The sequence below is a fragment of the Pantherophis guttatus genome, chromosome 2, assembly GCF_059756535.1.
Source record: "Pantherophis guttatus breed Tessera chromosome 2, ASM5975653v1, whole genome shotgun sequence".
Taxonomy (NCBI): Eukaryota; Metazoa; Chordata; class Lepidosauria; order Squamata; family Colubridae; genus Pantherophis; species Pantherophis guttatus.
This window is the reverse complement of record NC_142064.1, coordinates 171,891,142-171,912,720: the sequence shown is the minus strand read 5'-3', so window position 1 is coordinate 171,912,720 and position 21,579 is coordinate 171,891,142. Positions and strand designations below refer to the sequence as shown.

The 21,579-nt window shown below is 39.2% G+C and overlaps 2 protein-coding genes across 3 annotated transcripts in view; both read left to right on the top strand.

Annotated features, from left to right (window-relative positions):
- The window catches only part of ELAC2 (elaC ribonuclease Z 2), a 32,818-nt gene extending 20,571 nt beyond the window's left edge, over positions 1-12,247 (top strand). For both annotated transcript variants that reach the window (XM_034407785.3, XM_087883586.1), the window contains exons 13-24: positions 163-304; positions 414-499; positions 1,746-1,864; positions 2,669-2,765; positions 3,347-3,485; positions 4,425-4,463; positions 6,301-6,410; positions 8,695-8,794; positions 8,873-8,993; positions 9,091-9,169; positions 9,842-9,986; positions 11,477-12,247. In XM_034407785.3, coding sequence (XP_034263676.2) covers positions 163-304; positions 414-499; positions 1,746-1,864; positions 2,669-2,765; positions 3,347-3,485; positions 4,425-4,463; positions 6,301-6,410; positions 8,695-8,794; positions 8,873-8,993; positions 9,091-9,169; positions 9,842-9,986; positions 11,477-11,713 — 1,414 coding nt within the window. In that variant the 3' untranslated portion in view covers positions 11,714-12,247. The remainder of the gene's footprint in view (positions 1-162; positions 305-413; positions 500-1,745; positions 1,865-2,668; positions 2,766-3,346; positions 3,486-4,424; positions 4,464-6,300; positions 6,411-8,694; positions 8,795-8,872; positions 8,994-9,090; positions 9,170-9,841; positions 9,987-11,476) is intronic.
- Positions 12,248-12,253: 6 nt separating this feature from the next.
- Positions 12,254-21,579, top strand: part of DNAH9 (dynein axonemal heavy chain 9) — a 251,220-nt gene continuing 241,894 nt past the window's right edge. The window contains exon 1 of the mRNA XM_034407801.3: positions 12,254-14,547. Coding sequence (XP_034263692.2) covers positions 14,149-14,547 — 399 coding nt within the window. The 5' untranslated portion in view covers positions 12,254-14,148. The remainder of the gene's footprint in view (positions 14,548-21,579) is intronic.

Genomic DNA, 21,579 nt, shown 5'->3' with positions numbered 1-21,579 from the left:
GCTATTGTGAGAAGCACCTAGAAGAACAGACAGGATGAGTCTAGGCATTAGGCTGTAAATAGCTTCTATTTTGATTTGATAGACAATGATGGTGAAACCCAATATAAAATAGAATTTAGAATATCAAGTTTTAAAATACGTCTGATTTTTCTTACCCTCTAGCTTTGGTGAAAATACTCAACACTTGATACTCAATGAAAATTGCAAGTCAATACATCATCTTCACAGCTACAGAATTCAAAGTCAGCTCAATTACATACATCCAAAGATCTTTCCATTGCTTAAAAACCACCACCCAAGCAAGGTAAGACGATAATAATAGTAAATATTAGTTATGGAACAACTAGAAGGGTACATGCTCTGTTTCAGCCGGTTTGGTAGCATGCTTTTATGTTTTTCTGTCTACCCATCAGGAAGAAGAGGCTGAGTTCAGTGTGCCTGTGACTCAAGGAGAATGCCTCCTCAAATACCAGCTGAGACCCAAAAGAGAATGGCAGAAGTTGGTAGCCATTTCAGTTTGCCTTTGTAGTATGAATTCAGTCTTGGCCAAAGACTTAACCTCCTTGACAGCGAGCATAGAATTTCTGCAGTTTTTTAAAAAAATCTTTCTACCCTTTTCCTCACCAACTGGACATTATTTTAATATTAATAAAATGAAATATCTTTTGGCAAAACATCAATATATTTTAATCTCCATGTTTTGCTCCATAACCTTGGAAAATAGGCCAGAGTGGTACTTGTTTTAAATTGTGCTTACTAAATAAAATAAAATACATAAGGATGCATAAAATATTTCGAAGCAAAATATTTGAACTTCAGATGCCCTCTTCTGAATCAGAAATGCCCCATTTTGAGCATAAGCACTGGTTGTAGAGGGAATGGTTCGGAATCATTTCCAGAATGCTCAAAGCAATCCACACGGAGCGTTGTATTTCATGTCTAATATATACAGGTTTAATAAATCATTATTATTAAAAAATTGAAATACGGTACACAAAAAATATGCTCAGAAATTTATAACATAAAAAGCAATCCCAGAAAATTTGAGATTGCTTAAAAGTCTCTTTCTTACTTGTCAATCGTAAAGAAAAATTAGATATTGATAATCATGTTGTAATGTTGCTGTTAAGCTTGATATTATAAATGATAAAAGGAGAAGAGAAAAGCCACGTACTAAGTTTAGATAGAAGTCAGCAAGCACCTTTTCTTCTCATAGTAGACCTTGTTAACTTAGTGGCTGAGTTGCTTTTTAGTGGGAGTGGGGAACAGTTGTTTCTGAGTCTAGAAAGCTACATAGAACTTGGAAGTATGAGCAAGTGACCAAACAATATAAAAATAGAACTGCATTTCAAACAGTTGTTCTCTTTTATAGCATCTTGAATTAAATTTATAACTTAGGGGCAATGCATTTTTTTTAACAGATCTGTGGCTTTTGTTTTGAGATCATATTGTTTGAATTGGGTGGTCATATAAACACATCAGACAGTTAGACAAACAAGAAAATAGATAGGTCCAGTTGACCTCAGGAATGTTTGGTCAGTGATGTGCTAGGAAGTGGAAGAGCAAAAATGTATGCATTTTCTGGCAGTCTGTAGGATGGCCACTCTTGAGTAAACGTTTCCCAAATTTGGTAGGTTTTTCTTTGTGATAAAAGTATCAGAATGGTTAAGAATAATAAAATAACCCTTGCTCTTAGGAAATAAAATGCTTATTAATCGCTGCTTATTGTCTCTTGTGTTTTTTAGGGACGCTCTTTTTAATTATAATCCTGCTGAATATGTAGCCGAAGCCTTGCAACTCCCTGACTTCCAGAATTCGGTGCAGATATGCCACAAGAGTTTGTCAGCGAAACCAGCATCATCAGGTCAATAAGCTATTTGCAGGATTTATCAACATATCCAGTCAAACAGCTGATTCATTTAATAGACATAAACCTGTATAAACAAGACAGTTTGATAATCTCTAAAAGACAATGGTTAAAAAACAGGTTATCAACTTTGAAGGCGCCCACTTCTCTAATCATTTGTAAAGGTTGATATCCTTTGAGTTACTTGTGAGGCAGTTTTCTTCTGAAGTAGAGGATTGTGTTCTGTCCATGCAAAGATTATGGTTTTTTTTTGTTAAAGCCGCCTAATTTTTATGGTAGTTCTGAAGGACCGTTGTTCAGAAACATCCAACAGTGAATGATGCAATCTCTATGTTAGATCATTTTTGGGACAATATTTGCCCGTATTTTGCCCATTTTTCCATGCAGGTAGCTTGTATCTTCAAGCTGAGGAAAAGAAGATTTTTAGAACATTATAAAAAAAGTAATTTCTTATAAATTTAGAACTGCTTATTTGTAAGCTGGCCTTGGCGAATGTGGTCAAATGCTTATAGTAGAATACAGAATTCAGAATAACAGTGTGGAAAGGGACCGTGGAGGACTTCTAGTCAGGAGACCCTATACCATTCCAGAAAAATGGCTGTCCAATCTCTTATTAAAAACCTCCAGTTCTGGAGGTAAGCCATTCCACTGGTTAATTGTTCTCACTGTCAGGAAATTTCTCTTTAGTTTTTGTTTATATTACGGGCTTCTTATTCTGCACAAGTATTTCATTTTTCAGTAACAATCCATATCTTTGCACGTTGTTTGCCTGCATTTATCTGACTTTTTCTTATTTTCTAGAAACCCAAGGTTGCTATCCAGAAGTTGTGTTCTTAGGAACTGGCTCTGCAGTACCAATGAAAATACGGAATGTTAGCTCTACCCTGGTAAATATTAGGTAGGTTATAGTTTTGAGGAAAGTGGTAGGCAGTTTCTCACAAGAAGATATGAGTGGATAAAATACCTGATTTGTAACTTTTCCAGCAGGAAACATTTGCCTTCATTATTGATTCTGATTTCAGTGACATTCAACTGGAAATTGATATAGGAAAGAATCCTTTGTAATGTTTCTGTCTTGATCTCACTAGTAGATGTTAATCTACCAGTTGCCTTCTTTATTTAATTGCTGACTCCTTATTTCTTTATCAAGTTGAAATGCTTGTTCTTTTAATCATACATTTGAGAGCTAAAATTAAAGCAAATAAGCAAAGGTTATAAAAGTAGAATCTTCCAAATGAAAATAAAGGGTGAATCTATATTTGTCCTAGGATATGGTTCTACAGAAAAATGCAAACTAGGATTTTTAAGTATACTTTTTCAATAACACATGTAGATGGTGAGACGACATGCAGCAGAACTACTATCTTAAACTCTTGTTACATGAAATATTGTGAGGGAAAATGTAGCATGTCAGGTTCATGACTTCTGTAAATGCAGTTTTTTAATCTATTGATAATTATGCATATGTTCTCTTGCTAGTCCTACTCAATCTGTGCTTCTTGATTGTGGGGAAGGAACCTTTGGCCAACTTTGCCGCCACTATGGAGATGAAATTGACAAAATATTACGCAACATTGCAGCAGTATTCGTTTCACATATACATGCTGATCATCATACAGTGAGTGGTATATAATAATTATGCTGTAATTTTATTCTTGTTACCAGTAGTCCTCCCTTAATAATGGTAATTGGCACCAGCTATTCTACTGCTAAGTGACATGATCATAAAGCACAATATCATGTGACTGAGCTGACTTATAGTGCCAGTTGCAGCAGTCCTGGTTCGCACTGTTAGGGCAAATCCCAGTGGTTGCAGTGTCCTGCAGTCACATGACATGTCAGCTTGTTGGAATTGATCTTGTTTGTTGAAAACTGGTGATGAAGATCGAAAATAGCAATCATGTGACTGCTGGATCCTGCAGCATTGTAACTGAGTTGCCCTGAGGCGAGGTGGGTGGCAAACAATTTTTTTGTTATTTAATAATAAAGTTTTTTTATAATAAAAAAGTTATTTATTATTAAATAACTAAATTGCAATCTGGTTGCCAAGTGCTAAAATTGCAATCATGTGATTGGGAATGCTGAAATGGCCATAATTATGGTGACCCATCGTAAATATCCCTTATTCAAATTCATCATAACTTTGAACAGTTATTGATGAGTGATTTTTTTCAGTGAGGACTAACTATATATTGAATATAATCAGTGGCTCTGGATTTCATTGTTGCTTCTAAGTTTTCCTATCGAACTGTAGAAAATCCATTTATGTTGCTAATTTTCTCATTTGCAAACAACTTTGTAATGACGTTAATATTGATTAAACAGTGAGCTAAATTTGTTAGCATAAATATGACCAATATTTCAACATTATGACCAGTATTTTAGAACTTACTGATAATGCTTTTTTCTAGCATTGTCTTCTATATATTGAAAGGACATCTATATATAAAATTTTTGCCTTTCTACAATCAACTCGCTTTAAGAATAAATATTTAAAGATGAGGATATAAAAAATAAATTTTCACCAATTCATATTTGCCAACTTTCTTTCTTCTAGGGCTTGTTAAATATCTTACTGCAGAGACATCGTGCACTTGTAAGTATTTATTAATTAATTTATAGAATTTATAAAGCTTCTCATCTCATAGCAATGACTCTCGACATATGGTTGTAATAAATCCTGCCCATTACGGTCACATGTCACAATGGCCATTAAGTAAAGTGTCTGACTTAATGATCCCTCCATCCCTGCTCTCCCCAATGCAATTATTAAACAGTTTTTAAGTGGAGCGCCTGAGGGTGGAGGAGGTCCTGCCCCAGCCCTCTCAAGATCTCCCCATCCCCGAGATACCCCATCCTCTACTTCCTGCCCCTTGGGTCCCCATAGACTTTTCCCCACTCCCTTCGGATCCCTCCAAGCCTTAGGGCTGATTCCCACCCCACCAGGCCAAACATCTTCCTCCTCATTACTTTTTGAAGAACTCTTAAGGCCTTCCAGAGCACTGGAATGGATTGTCTCATCATGTGGCCATGTGGTATGATTCCAGAAATGGCAGTGATATTGAATAGCTAACAGAATGTAGTTGAGCTTCCGGAATTGCACTATGCAGCTGAGGGAGAAAGCAACCTTTTCTGCTTTGTTAATGTGGTGTGCCCAGCATTTCAGAAACCTCCAGGGCCTGAGGTATCTGAAAGGGTGTGTGGACTGTTAAAAAGCAGGACAGGTCGCTTTGCCTCTCAGATGCATGTCACGATTCTGGAAGCAGCTGCCGTGTTTTCAGTGGCTGAATTGCATTCTAATATCATTGCTGCTTCAAGCCATGTGGCTAGGGCACAAACTACTCTTTTGCTGCCTTAACCAGGGAGTGGTTTATCTCGTGACCGGTTTACTCATGGTGATCCAGAAGTGGCCATTTTGCCCTGCCCATTTATGTCATCAGACAGATCACTCCATTTTGCTTCCAAATGAAATTTCACAGTGCTGCAAATGGACCGATATTTTGGAATTGCGCTTTAGGCTGATGGACAAGTGACCCCATTATAAGTCAATGACTACTTATACAAAGATTAAAACCATCATATCAAACATCATTCATAATGCCCAGGTTAAACAATAATTCTCAAAATGAAAACAATATCACCAGTAGAGGTCACTCAACTGCCTGGTCTTCAGAGCCTTCATGAAGGCTAACAGTACTGAAGCTAACTCGATCTCTGAGGGAACTCTTCACAGGGCAGGCACAGTCACAGAGAAGGCATGACTCCTGGATCCAACAATGTAGCACTGTTTGATGGAGGGACCTGAAGCATGGACTTCCTATTATACCTGGTAGGATGAGCAGAAACAGTGAGGGATAAAGAAACAATGAAGGACAGGTTGTCCTGCAAATAATCTGGTCTTATGCCATGTAATGTTTTATAGGTGGCAACCAGTGCCTTGAATTGAATCTGGGAACCAATGCAGCTCACAGAGTAGTCATATATCTGCATGCTTTGGTGTTCTGGACCAGTTACAGCTTCTGAATGCTCTTCAAGGGCAGGCCCATTTAGAGTGCTTTACAGTAATCCAAAGAGGAGATTACTAAATTATAAGCAAGGCCTCTGGTTTATGAATGGTGTCATTAGTACACAAAATGAACCTGCGCAAAGGTTCCCCTAGTCACAGCTGTTACTTGCTCTTGGAGCAGGGGCCATGAATCCAGTCTTGCATGGCCCCTGGTCAAAATATGTCATTTCTGTGAGGGCTGAAGATGCCAGTTGAGCCAAAGCCTGTTCTACACAATTCAGACTGACATTTCCCAGGCATTGAGAAAGAATCGCCTTTGTTAAGAATACCTAAGTATCAGAAGAATAAACAGGGATTAATTCTTGTTTTGTATTGTGACCTCATGGTTTACTGATCTCTCATGCTTTATTTATTTACCTTCTCTCAGGTATCCCAGGGTGAGTCTCATGACCCACTGTTATTAGTTGCACCCACGATACTTATGACATGGCTGCATCAATACCATGATAACTGTCAAGAGATTCTGAGTCATATCAAGTAAGTAGATACTTATGTGAGACATTGAAGTATATTTGTAGCAATATGTTACAATAATGTTTCTTTATTTTTATTTTTATTTATTTATTTATTTTTTATTTAATTTGATTTATATGCCGCCCTTCTCCGGAGACTCAGGGTGGCTTACAGTGCGTTAAGCAATAAGCAATCATAAGTTACTGTTGATTCTAGAATGACACTCAAAGATGGGTCACTTGAGGCTTCTCTGATCATACCTTGCTGTTGCTCCAGAAGTTACAGCTATGAGCTTGCATTGTCTTTTTTTTTTTGGTATCAATTTGAATTCCACCCTTCATCAAAGCAACTCAGAGCAGTGTGCGTGATTTACCACTTCTATTCTTCTTGTAACTCTATATCATAAATTACTTCAAGAGAGCGTTTCTAATTCAAGGACCTTCATGGCCTTGTTCCAATACACAATGCACTTAATCCAGTTGGCCATTTACCCAGTTAGATCCCTCTGCTGATGATCTTGGAACCCATTTTTTCCAGGAAGTGTTATGGGCTAATTAACCTGGGTATCAGGAACATTTCATAACAGCACTAGCTCTTCTCCCATTGACCTAGCAAGCAGCAATAGATATGGCTTAAACTGTTCTGTCTCTTCAGCTTTTTTTCCCCTTGGAGATAGCTATGCAGAGATGAGGCAGTTAAATAGATTTGATGTTCCTAGGACACAGTTTACTGGATTGATTTAGCTTAGTTTAGATTGATTCTGCTTTGGACAGAATCTAGCCGTATCGGAATCAGCTCATAGGATCAGTTGACCCAGTTGTGAAAACAGGGCAAGTGACTTTCAGGTCAGAAGGGAGATTTGAACATCTGTCTCCTTAATTTTAATCTGGCAATAGTTTCATCAGCACCTTTATACTCAGTTTAGTTATGAGTTTGAAGATGCTAGAGGTCAGGCTGAATGAATTCATCTAATATAGTCATTTAGTATCTTGTAAACCTCTAGGAAAAGTACCTAATTTCTTTGTTGGGAGCCTAAATTGTTTTGAAGAGGAGGTATAGATACATTTCACATAGATTTGACTCAGTTTGGCAGTTATTTTTGAACATCTGCAGAATACTGATTGCATGTTCTTTAAATCATTGTTCATCTAGGTGAGAAAAATGATCAGGGTGACAAAATGTTTATTATAACCTAGCTGGTAACGGTTCCACAAAGTTTTGATTATGGATAGTTTAATTTTTAAAAAGATTCAGCGTTGCCAGTTTAGAGCAATTTTATATCCACATTGAGACGTGTCGTTCATTTCATTATTTATAAAATTCATAGAGAATGTGGACAAACTGATAATGGGATGAGCCATTAAGGTTCTTCTAATGAAATTGGTTGATATGAGCAGAAAATAATATTACCGTATTTTTCGGAGTATAAGACGCACTCCCCCCTCCCCAAAAAAAGAGGGTGGAAATGTTGGTGCATTTTGTACACCGAATACAGCCATTTTTGGCCTCCCGAAGCCCCGCCCCACTCGTCTCATTTTGGTGAAAAATGGGCCTGTTTTTGCAAAAATTGGGGTACACAGAGGGTTTGGGAGGCCTGCAGAGTGCTCCTGGGGGCTGAGGAGGGGAAAAATGCCATTTTTGCAAAAAACGGTGTTTTTACCCTCCCCCAGCCCCCAGGAGCACCCTGCAGGCCTCCCAAACCCTCTGCGCACCCCGTTACTCACAAAAACGGGCCCCTTTTCCCCCTGTTTTTCACCAAGTTTTTGCAAAAACGGCATTTTTGCCCTCCCCCAGTCCCCACTCCCCAGGAGCACTCTGCAGGCCTCTCAAACCCTCTGCATGATCCCTTTTTCGCAAAAATGGGCAAAAAACGGGGTGCACAGAGGGTTTGGGAGGTCTGCAGAGGGCTTCTGGGGGCTGGGGAGGGCAAAAACACCCCCATTTTTGCAAAAAACGCCCCCATTTTTCCAAAAACGGGGCGCACAGAGGGTTTGGGAGGCCTGCAAAGTGCTCCTGGGGGCCAGGGAGGGCAAAAACTTTTTTGTTCTTACTTACCTCTTCAAAATCTTGGTGCATCTTATACACTGGTGCGTCTTACAGTCCGAAAAATACAGTACATTTGACAGCTAGTAACATACAGGAATTTGAAAAGAAAAACAAGTGGCCTAATGGTGTGCACTTATGAAGATAATGCTTTCTTCCCCTTTGATACCAGGTAGTTCTGCTGCTATGAAAAGTTCTTGTTCTTTCACAAAACCAAACCATAAATGCTTTTACTGTAATTGTGAACCCCTTTTTTCCTTTTCAGAATGATTCCTGCTCAGTTTTTAAAAGCAAACATTGATGTGTTCAAACCCAATGCAAAGGTGTACATTGAATCGCTTATGGAGAAATGTGACTTCAGAGAGGTAAAATAGTCATGGGATAGACTGGGATAGGAAAAAGCATACACAGATTCCAAGTGGCTAATGTGCTATGACGTTTAGTTTCAGACATGCGAAGTTCGGCATTGTAAGAATGCCTTTGGTTGTTCCATGGTCCATAAATCTGGTTGGAAAGTGGTCTATTCTGGTGACACCATGCCATGTGCTGCTTTAGTTGACATGGGTGAGCTATGCATTGAGTTCTACATTACTATATAGTTTGGGTCAACCACGTGTTTTCTCACACTGCTCTTCAAATGTTACAAATATGGTTTTCACAGGAAAAGATGCTTCTATGTTGATTCATGAAGCAACCCTGGAGGATGGAATGGAAGATGAAGCTATAGAGAAAACACACAGGTAAAGAATTTCTACCATCGTCATTTTTTCATGTAAGGGTGAAATGTAATAAAGATTTTTTTTAAAAAAATATTTTTTAAAATCTAAACTGTAGCATAAAACATCTAGAGTTATAATTTATGTTCTCTGAATAATTATATAAGATTGAGCAAATGTTAATCACTTCAAGTGTTTGCATGTTTACCTGTTGTAATTAAGTCCAATTTAGTGTTGATTTTAGTTGAATCCTTTTTGTTTCGTAAGTTTGTTTTAAAATCTCTTCACCCATTATATTAATATGCTAAGAATGTATGTTTTGACATGAAGCAATGAATTACATATAGGGAATAAATGTGGCCTGCCTCAATATTTAAAGGTTTAACTTTGGTATTCCAAGAAAAAATCTGAGTCAGCAGTTTAAGATTCTAATACTTTTTAGACCAGGATTCTGATAGGAGCAAGACTAGATGACTTAGTTTTCTGTGGGTCAATAAATTACTTGGCATTTTGAAGCAGGCCTCTGCTGATTTATGTAGCAAGGAATAGCAGCTGGAATATTCCATAAATGCTTTTATGTTGCTCCTATACTAGTCTTCCAATTTGTTTTTCCCTCCCTTCTTACATAATTTGCTATGAAGGATTCTGGGAAGATTTCTTTATTTCATACTGTGTTTTCTTGTTTCCTTTCCATAGCACTACTTCACAGGCTGTTGAAGTCGGAATGAGAATGAATGCAAAATTCATCATGCTCAATCACTTCAGTCAACGCTATGCTAAGATTCCTCTTTTCAGTGAAGACTTTAGTGAAAAGGTTGGAATTGCATTTGATCACATGCAGGTCAGTTAAAATTGTATCTTAAGCTAAGAGAGCTCAACATTTTCATGTGCTTCTTTTGGATATTGACTCTTTTTTCTAAATAGCCTAAAAATATTGATCTTGTTTACTAAAAAAAAAATAGTATCGTAGATTAAATTACATAAAATTATATAGGGGGATCTCTGCTCCAGTATCTCAAAGTGTCAAAATTGATGACTCTGTCATCACTGTCATCCACTGAAGTGGATTCACAACTCACACCTTATAATACTATACAAGCATGTATGGTTTCTGTTGTTTTTGTCAGCACTCCTTTCTTGCTTAGTTTGCAGTTGCTTCTTGATTCCAAGTTATTCATTTTTCTGTGCATTAATTTTTAATTCTTTCTTTAAAGCAGCTCAAATTGCATTATTTGGAGGTGCTTTCCTTTATTTTCCCATTCACAAGAGAATGATTGTACTTCTAGAGTGATCTGATTTGAAATAATTTAATCTAGCAGTCCTTTTAAAGAATTTCCAGTAGATTGGCATTTCACTGGGTTGGGCTTAATCTAGTGAGCTGAGCATAGTGTCTTCTCATTATCCATTTGGACTATCAGGTCGGATAGGAAGTCATTGGTTCAAGTCTCTCAGTTCCTCTTCAGAATGTATTTTCATCTCTCCATCGTGTACCTTAGTTCCAAAGTTTTTCAGTATTTCCCTTTGAGGGAAAGTGGGAATTGTGAATAACTACCTTGAATTGTCAGAGATTGAAAAGTAGGAAGGAATGATAAATATCTGGGCGTTCCTTTTTCCAAATCATAAAGTTTTGTCTTTCTGCTTAAAAGAGTTTTTAGATGCTCAGTTCAGAATTAGCCTTAGAACCAGCTTAGTTTTCCTCCTTCATATCTCACCTTTTAAAGCCTCCTATAGATACAGTGCATTTTCATTTTCTTGCCTGCTGTCACTCTCTCTCCAGACCATGCTTTGAAGTTATAGCCACATAGGAGTTCCTCTTACACACACACACACACACACACACACATACTTACATGGTTCTCTTGAACAATACAGATATATTGGTTCCAAACTTTAAGAAGAATTATAGCACACACCATTATCTTTCTGATTATAGGATTAAAAAGAGAGAGGAATAAGTCACTTTTTTTGTAGGTGTGATATCAGTCTGGTGAGGGTCAAGTCTAGTGACCTATTGGCCAATTCATGTTCTGTTCCCAGTTGGCTTTTCCAGCAGAAACCAGATACGATGGCATGTTAGAGTGGAAGAACGCTGATTTTAGAATTCTGAGATATTTTTTTCCTAGATATCAGAACGTTTTAAATATGTAAGTGAACTTGAAAAATTGATTGGGCACTAGATTAGTTGGGTTTTTCTCAGTTCAAAAAAGTTCAGTATTAAGGTGCATGCTACACACGTAACCCTTTACAAAAATTTAAAGGCTGTAGATTCATACAGATTCTGTACAGTTGTTGTTGGTTTTTTTGCTATATATTATTGGTTTTCTTTGTCAGGTTCGTTTTGAAGATTTCCATGCCATTCCAAAACTGATCCTTCCTCTGAAGGCCTTGTTTGCTGATGAGATTGAAGAGATGGAGGAGCGCCGGGAGAAACGAGAATTGCGCCACTTGAAAGAGGCGTTCAAAGCTTCCCAGACTGCCATGAGGAACAGCTCGCCGGCCAAAATGAAATTGGAATACACAGAGGATTCTGTTGGAGCACCAAATAAAAAACTCAAAACCACCAATTAAGCAAAGCAGCGAAGTAGCTGCTGTTCTATCAGGGAGAGTGACTTTAGCACATGACATCTGATATGTGTGATGCTGAAGACTCTAGGAGGTATCAACGCATTGAACTTTGCCAGATGGTTGGCTCTGGATAAATTGCCTGTGTTGCCTCTACAAAGCAGAGTTCCTGCTGGACATGTTAATAGCATAGCTAACAAAATGTACTTCCCACTGCATTATTCTGGAGACACTCTGGTCCGATGGCTCATTTGCCTGTCTGCTGGAAATATTTTATTATATGGTCATTGAGAAAAGTTGGGATCTGCAACCTATTATTTGAGTCTCAAAATAATGGTTAATTTCTTTTAAAAAAAGACCTTTAGGCTGGATAAGCTTGTAATGTTATGATCTTACTCACTTTTGGAGTTGTCACTGCTTATCTAAAATTAATTTTGCAGAATTCTTCCTATGAGGCTGTTTATAGCATAACATTTTAAGTAGTCATATTTTTAAATCCAAGGACCCAGTAAATAAAATGTACAGCATGGATACATTGTATGCACATTGTCCTAAACTTTATTCAGCTATATTATTGCAAGTTAGATATTTCATAGACATATACTAACCACCTAAATAAGTACAAACTATTTTCATTGTATTATTCCCCCCAAAAGAAGCTCTTTATCCAGGTCAGCCACCAAAAGCAAAACAAAACGATTAGAGTTACAGTTCAAGAAACACCTGGGTGGCTACAGGCCCCTCACCACTTACTAGGTCTTTAAAAGGAACAGGCATGATTAGAGATAGCACTATTCATTAAATTGATATCCTACCAGTATGATAAAGGTGGTCAAAAGAAATTCCACATTCTAGTGAAGGTGTTATAATATTTCCCTTCGCTTGTAACAATAATAATGTGACTATTGCTAGACATGAATGATGTGCCCTGGGCTCTTTTTTTGGGGGGGGGGGGATGATAAGTATTATCTCCCTTGCCCAGTCTAGTGCCCTATGCATATGTTGAGAAACAGATCCTTGCTGCTGAAAGTGAGGAATTAAAGCAGAAGCTGTTCACCGACTTCCTTTGTAGGTAGCACAAAAGGGTGTGGTTTGCGTTTATTTAGTTTTACCTTCTATTGTATGAACCCAAGAGCTAGTTTGGTTTACTGTGGTGGTTAAGGCACCGAGCTGCAAACAGAAAGACTTTTAAGTTCTAGCCAGTCAAGCTAAGAAGCACGCAATGACAACCCACAGGGATGTCCAGGCAGTCACAAGGAGTCAACAGTGACAGGCAGGTAGAGATTGGTTGATTGATTTGTGTGAACCTAGTTTGTAGGCACTAAACCGATCTGTTTAGCCACAAGATACTGAAAGACCCCCAGTTGACTTAAAGCAAACTTGATTATTTTGTAGAACCCAAGTACAGGTAATCCTCTACTTACGATGGTTCATCTAGTGACCGTTCAAAGTTACAACAGCACTGAAAAAATTGACTTGTGACCATTTTCCACATGACATTTAGAACATCCCCTTGGTTGTATGGTCAAAATTCAGAAGCTTGATAAATGGTTCCTACTTAACGACCATAGCTGTGTCCCAAGGTCATGTGATCACCTTTTGCACGCTTCTGACCAGCCAAATGAACGGGGAAGCCAGATTCACTTAATCCCCATGCTATACAAACGATATCAACTGCAGCGCTTCACTTCACAACTCTGGCAAGAAAGGTCGTAAAAAGGGAGCGAAACACACTTCACAAATGTCTCACTCAACAACTCTGATGTTGGGTTCCATTGCGGTCGTAAGTTGAGGACTTCCTGTACTAAACTGGAATGGTTTTGAAGAAAGAGACTGGACTGCCATCTGTCAGAAATGGTGTAGGGCAGGGGTGAAATCCAGCAGGTTCTGACAGGTTCTGGAGAACCGGTAGCGGAAATTTTGAGCAGTTCAGAGAACCGGCAAATGCCACCACTGACTGCCCCTAGAGTGGGGTGGGAATGGGGATTTTGCAGTATCCTTCCTCTGCCACGCCCACCAAGCCACACCACGCCCACCAAGCCACGCCCACAGAACCGGTAGTAAAAAAAATTGGATTTCACCACTGGTGTAGGGTCGCCTGCTTGGGGGGGGGGCGGAGGTTGGACTAGATGACCTACACGGTCCCTTCAACTCTTGTTATTCTGTTAAGCCAGAAGCAACAAATTGCCTTTGGCTCGAGTTCTCCGGGGAATTCCTGGCTTGTTTTCCGATCGTTTCTGCCTAGACCGTATCAGGGAAAGAGCTGAGAATCCATCCGCCCGTGAGGAGAGCTGCGGCTTTCTCTCCTCTCGGCTGCTAGGAAAGGCGGGGCAACCGGTGGGAGCTCACTTTTGCAGCCGGTCCCTCCCACTCCCGCTCAGGAGCGTCCTGGTCGCCCAAGCAACAGCGGCGCCGACCAAAACACTTGGGGAAGGGAGAGCATGGGGGGCAAAGAAGAGGAGCAGGATCCGGACCAGGAAGGCTCCCCAGAAGCGAATCCCCGCGCCGGGCTGCTTGGGGAGCGGGTGACGCGCAGCTTGCGAGTGGAGCCGGAGCGCTGGGCGCGTTGCCTGGAATCTCCCGAAGCGCGGCTGCTGCTGCGCGCTTTCCTGGATACAGAGCCAGCCGGCCGGCTTCTGTTTGTCACTCAAGGGACAGCGGGGCAGTTGGCGCTGACCGAGGAGCTGCTTTTGGCGCCCACCGCTGGTCGCTCTTCCAAAGGGGTCTTCCTCTTGCGCCTCGCCTCCGGACCCCTGCGCTCGCCTCCCGACCCCCGGCAGCTGCTTTATGGAGACCTGTCGGTAGCCACCCTTGACCAGCTGGCCACGTTGGTGGAAGAGGTAGGCAGCGCGGCGGGCTGACTCGGATTGGGGCGGGGGGGGGGAGGGGGGGCATCCGGCAGCTTTTGAAGATTTTAGTTCTCGGATCCGGGCTGCGAAAATTCGAGCGGCCGCTAGATGGCGCACATACAGAAAAACGCCTCAACTCTCTCCCACCCCCGACCCCGCAGCTTCTCAAGCTATCACAGTTAGTCCTCGACTTGCAACAGTTTCTTTAGTGACTGTTCCAAGTGACAACGGCCCTGGGAAAAGGGCGGTTTTTCACCGTTATGATCTTTGCGGCATTCCCGCGTAGGCATGTGATCAAAATTCGGATGTTTGGCAATTGGTTCATACTTAATGACCGTTGCTGTGTCTCGAGGTCAGGTGATCGACTGTTGTAGCTTTCTGAACAGCAAAGTCAATGGGAAAACCAGATTCACTTAACAACCACGTTACTAACTTATCAACTGCAGTGATTCCCTTAACAACTGTGGCAAGAAAAGGTCACAAAATGGGGCACAATTCACTTTAAAAACGTCTCACTTAACGACAGAAATTTTGGGCTCTATTGTGGTCGTAAATTGAGGACTACCTGTAGTTGAGTGAGAGGTGGGGGGACGGACTTTCCTTGCTTAACTCCCGCTGCTTCTTTGGAGGCATCCGGGACCTTCAGCTCCTTAACACACCCACACCCACTCACCCACACCCACACACCCACACACCACCCCCATAAGAAATGTTCGACAGCCTTTTGTTTACACTTTGTATTTGGCAAGGGGTGAGGTAAGGTGAGAAAGGCAAGAAAAGTAAATGCAGCAGTGAGACAAAATGTGTTGGGCACATGGACGGGATAGCAATTATCTGTATTCTCCCCAGTTGTTTCATTTTTGTGTTGTGATTATTATTTTTTCCTGTGGCGTTAGGTTTAATCTTGTAAACACTGTAATTTTACGTTAAATTTGGGGCTTATTCAGTAATGTTTTTTTCCTTCTTTCATGTCCCAAAGTAAGAGGCTGAATGGTCAATTTCTGGAGATTATACTGCTGAAATTCACTGACCTCATACACTGAGGCTGATTATTTTTCTATCACTTTTTAGCAGGTGTACTAAAAGGCCAATGGATGATGGGAACAGAATCCTGGAAGGTCTTTTCAATTACAGTACATCTTCCTCAGAAACAGAATAATAGATAGAATTCAAGGTTCTGGGAGAAATAAATAAATAAAGTATGCTTTCCATTCACTTTAGTGATTTGATAAAGTTTTAGTTGTGTTTATGGCAGATTAGCATAGAAGCAAATAAGCAGACAAAAATTGGAATTTGATGAGATTTTTACTTGATTGCCATTTAAATGGAAAGCCTGCGTTTCTAATTAAAATCAAAAGAAGCATTGTATTTCTACTGACTGAAAGATCTTTTGACTAACACTCCATGTGTTTTACAATTCCATCTTATTTATAAACAATAAACACTACCTCTGAGGTTAGTGGAAGTTATTGTCAGGTAATTATACCCAGGATCACCATATTCACACACAAATATCTTACCACAGAACAAACATTTCAAAATGATTAACATTTTAATTATATTGATAAAACCTAATATCATGTAGCTAAAATCCACTCTGTCTATATTTAGACATTTGTTGAAGACAACAATATATTTGCTTAATTTTACCGTTTATGAAAGATGCCTGCATTTGACATGTGGGGATGTATAACATTTGTTGTCACATGACTAATTATGGCCAATATCAAGCTTTTGATCCTTATCTGGTTTGATGTCTAACATTATCTTTTCATATGCTGGAATGGAAAAAACTTGATTTTTATTCCTAGAGCAGCTTTTAATGCCTGAATTTGCCTTGGTGCCAGTTTCAATAGGAGTTGTTCCCTGTTCCATATCAGCAGAGCACCCATATGCTTTCCAATCATTTTAGTGACTTGCTAAACAGTTCAGAACTTTTTTCCATGCAAGCTACAATATTGAAAACAATAACAACAAAATAAAACCAATCTTTTATGTTGATGATAAGTACCATTTGAACTTGAGCTTCTATACATTGACAGTATAAGAAAAGTTAATAAAACGCATTACTAGCATCAATTTTTCTTATAAATTGATGCTAGTAATACATTTGATTAACTTTCTGGCTGAAAATGGTAACTGAACACAGTTTTCTACATTAGAAAGAGAGAAAAAAGGATGAAGGATTTTTTCCCCTGCAAATAATTGCTGATGAAAAAGAATACACAACTTTAGATCACAAAGCAAGAAAACAAAGAGTGAGGTCAGGTATCCAAGCATTTTCCTGGAATTGCCTGTTAAGACACAAGAATATAATCTTTTTCTGTGTGTTAAGAGCTGAATTCCTACAGGTATATCCTGCTGGGGGGCATGTGATATGTCAGCAGTGGTGAAACAATCCATCTCCAGCTGCCAGGAAAGAGACAGATTATTTTTCATATTTTTCATTGCTTTTGAAATTACGCTGCTTACTCAGATCAGCAGGTGCCTATTTCTGAGTCTGCTGATGCAAAAGATCTCTGTCTCAGCCTACAGAGCATCCTAGTCAAAATAGATAATAGTAGACACCGGTATCTAGGGACATCCAGTATATGTGTGTCAAAAAAAAGCTATGATTTTTTTCACAAATCGCACAATAGTGCAATTGAAACATTGACCTTTTTTTTTTACATCTGTCAATGCATGTATAAAAGGGACAGGACTTCAATTGCATGATCATAGCTGCAACTTGTCTTTTTGCTTTTTTTACGCTCGTCTCCCAATTTGGACATTTGGGATTCTCCTCCTCCTCCTCCTCCTCCTCCTCCTCCTCCTCCTCCTCCTCCTCCTCCTCCTCCTCCTCCTCCTCCTCCTTCTTCTTCTTCTTCTTCTTCTTCTTCTTCTTCTTCTTCCTCTTCCCCTTCTTCTTCTTCTTCTTCTTCTTCTTCTTCTTCTTCTTCTCCTCCTCCTCCTCCTCCTCCTCCTCCTCCTCCTCCTCCTCCTCCTTCTCTTCCTCCTTCTTCTCCTCCTCCTCCTCTTCCTCCTCCTCCTCTTCTTCTCCTTCTCCTTCTGCTGCTTCTTCTGTTTCTTCTGCTTCTGTTTCTTCTTCTTCTCCTCCTCCTCCTCATTTTGCTTCTGCTTCTGCTTCTGCTTCTCCTTACAGCCATTAATTTAGAGCACAGCAGAGATGGTTAATTTGAGTCAATCCATGCTGATTATTTGTGAAAGAAAGACGTTGACCGATGGGCATCTCTGTGATGGATGCAATGTGTACTTTCCTTCAAATGAATTATTACACTCTGCCTTAATACAAGGTGACAATGTGTTTCACAGTCTCCCTATTCCATTTTCTAATGACAAATTAACTTTATTAGGCCTCCTATAATAGCTGCTGTATATCTAATATGATAACAGTAAATGTTACTCTGCTGTGAACCTTTTCAAGGTTTACTGTTAACATTTGTTGTCTTAGCCTAAGAAGTGTAGGCATCACAATTTTGATTGGGATACATCAAATAATTGACACACGATATGGTTATTTATCAGTTACCTTCCTTAATAAAATGCATACGTAAGGAATGTATTAAAAGTTCTTTTACCAGTAATTGATTGTATCTCAGATGGATTACACAGATTGGTTAGAGAAGCAGAGGATAAGAAGGCTAAGAGCTCACTGATCACTGTTTAGTTTTAGTTGTTTTAGTTTCCTTGGCCTGCATGATCATCCTTAAGTCGTGGAATTTGTACTGTATAGCCTGCAGCTCTTTAGATTTGGAATGAGAAAAAGGGACAGAAATACCTGCCAAATTAATCACCTTTCCCCCCCAAAGAATTGCATAGAGCTGCAGTGAGGAGCTGTGTGATCTTGGGAAGAGACGCAGCTGTTTTAATGAGTTGCTGACCAACTACTACCAAGTACTCTCACTCATTCCAAAGTATATCATCATGGCCCCATAGTTCTGCTTGGTCTGATAGTTTGTCATTTCATTGCCGTAGACCTATGTGCATTTATCATTGTGGAATAACAACAGTGTGTGTTTCTGAATAGACATCACCATGCAAGTCCTTTAAATTCCCCTGCTTTCCTACGTATTATTACTTTGTTTTCTGTACCTCATATGTCTATTCTTCTTCTTGTGCCATATCCATCATCGGACGTCGGCGATCATGTTGGCGATCCTATTTTTATCAACAGCCACACAAAAAAGTGCTGCTGAGTTTTGTCCAAACCAGTCCCTTAGGTTTTGAAACCATGATGTTCTTCTTTGCCTTCAATCTTTCCCTGGAGGATTAAGTGAAGTATGCTGTATTTTTCTGAGTGTCACATCACATGTCCAAAATATTCTAACTCTCTCTTTTTTATGGTTTTGATGATTTTTCTTGGCTTTCCCAGGCTGCTTATCACCACCTCATTTCTGATTTTGTCAACCCAGCTTATACATAATAGCTACTTGTAAATCCACATTTCAATGTCTATATGTTATCTTTACAATGTACTTTATTTTCTCTGCTTTATGTTTACACTTCACTGGGTCTTCTGTATGGATAGGAGATCAAATATTGGAATTAATATACTTTTCGTACAAGATGCCCCCCCCCCAATAAGTGGATGGAAATGTCTGTGTATACAGTGAATGTTGCCGAACCCCCGCCTACCCGCCAGCCCCCAGCCTTCAGCTGCAATTTACCTCCTTGCAGCAAACAGCAAATAACATGGTCAGCTTCAGCACAGCCTGATTTAGCACAAGCAGCTGATTGACGATTGGATCTGCCTTTCGGAATACCTCTTATCAACTGTTCTAATCACCGCCACTCATCGGCGCCATCACATCCCATTGCCGCTGTCACCTATCGCCGCTTCCACACGCACCATTTTTGGCCTCCGCGCATCCCATTTTTGGCCTTCGTGCATCCCATTTTCGGCCTGTTCCAGGTGGCGGGGATCACCGCTGCCACCTATCCCCACTGCCTGGAACAGGTGAAAAATAGGCAGAGGCAGAGGCAGATTTTTTTTTTTTTTCCTCCCCAAAAGGTAGGTGCGTTTTATACTTCGGAGCATCTTATAGTCTGAAAAATATGGTATATATTTGCATATATTCATGTGAATAGAGCAAAATTAAACCATGACCTAATATTAATTTTGGCAGCAGGTGAATTTCTAGCTTTAGTATTTGACAATAAGTAACGATGATAATCTTCCAGGTTCAAACAACTGAATCCTCCCTCATTAATTGGTATTTGCATTTTCTGTAAAGATATTCTCGGAATCAAAGAACCTCACAGAAATTTTCTAAACAAAGAATTTATTTCCTGAAAGTATTTTCCAGATATACATTATATAAATTGTATGTAAATTGGTATTCCTTTCAAAATATAAATTAATCTTGGAATATATTCATTTTAAGGTCATTTTAAAGTCAAAGGGTAAGATTTAATAACTCCCATCCATCAATATCTGGAGAAACCTTTTTAATTAAATTGCATATTACTATAAACTGCATTATATCATTTGGGATATACTATATACTCCAAAATATTTAATGCATGGGTTCCCAACCCAGCACCCCTAGAACGCTTCTGATATATCCTTGCACGCCTTATAAAAGTAAATAATTAAATGCATATAATTATAGCTATAATTTTGAAACTTCTAAACCCAAGTTTTCGCACCCCCTGGAATATCGTCTCATACCCTCAGGGCTTGCGAGCACCCCCAGTTGGGAACCCCTGATTTAATGGATTAGGTATGAATGCAGAATTGATATTCCTTAAATTGATGGGTAACCAAATCTTGACTTATTGACATCAGTTTTGTACCAGTTAATAGAGTATGCTGGTATTTTGCTAAGGGCATCTATGTTTTCAATTAAGACTGGAAGAGTAGTGTGAGATTTAGAAATACACAGAAGAACATTGTCTGTAAATAAAGCCAAATTATATTCATTTGAGTTATGAATTACTCTGTAGATCTCTTACGTTGTCTAATAGCTCAAGCCAAAGGTCCCACACAGGTATTAAAAAGCAAGGCTAAAAGTGAACCTTCTTGTCTAGTTGCTCTGAATAATTGAAAACCTGGAGAAAAAATGCCATTAACCTTCACTTTAGACAGGACTCATATAATATCTTAATCCATTTTATGAGTTCTTAAGGAAATCCAAATCTATGTACTGCAAACATGTACTGTTTCTCTATTTTATCGAAGGCCTTTTCAGCATCTAAAAATAAGATTACTCAATTCTATTAGATCTACATCTAATCTGATGTTATCTGCTGCTTGCCTCATTTTTATAAACCCTGCTTCATTCTTTTTAATAACAATATTTGCAACACTGCAAAATGCTGTTGCTTGCTGTAATATGTTTGCTAGCACTGTTGTTAAAATATCTCTATAAACATTAATCAATGAGATTGGATGATAATTAGTGTGCTGGATGTGATCTTTACCTGGTTTTGGTAAAACTGTAATATAAACCTGATTAAATACTGATGATAAAATTCATTTATCAAATATCTCTTCATGCACTTGACAAAGTATTGGTACCAAAAGGTCTATAAATATTTTATAGCACTCAATAGGATACCCATCTAATCCTGGTATTTTACCACTGGCCATTTCAAAAATTATTTGTTTAGTCTCTGCTTCAGATAATGAAGCAAATAAAAGTTGATTTTTTTGTGATTTAGCTAAATATGGTAGATTAATTTTTTTTAAAAAAATTCTTCTATATCTTCATTTGATATATTTTCTGGATTACCGTGTTTCCCCCAAAATAAGATCCTCTTATATTTTTTTGAACCTTGAAATAAGCGCTTGGCCTTATTGCCCTGTGCTCAAAAGCCCAATTGGGCTTATTATCAAGGGATGTCTTATTTTGGGGGAAACAGGGTATCTGCATGACAAAATCGCACAGATTCGGGGGGATTTGGACTCTAACTGGGTAGATTCAGGCAGGGTGGCGAGGAATAGTCTTGAGAATGTTATCTGGGAAGAGTTTGACTCTGTGACCCCTGATGACGTGGACAGGACTTTGGGGAGACTTAGTG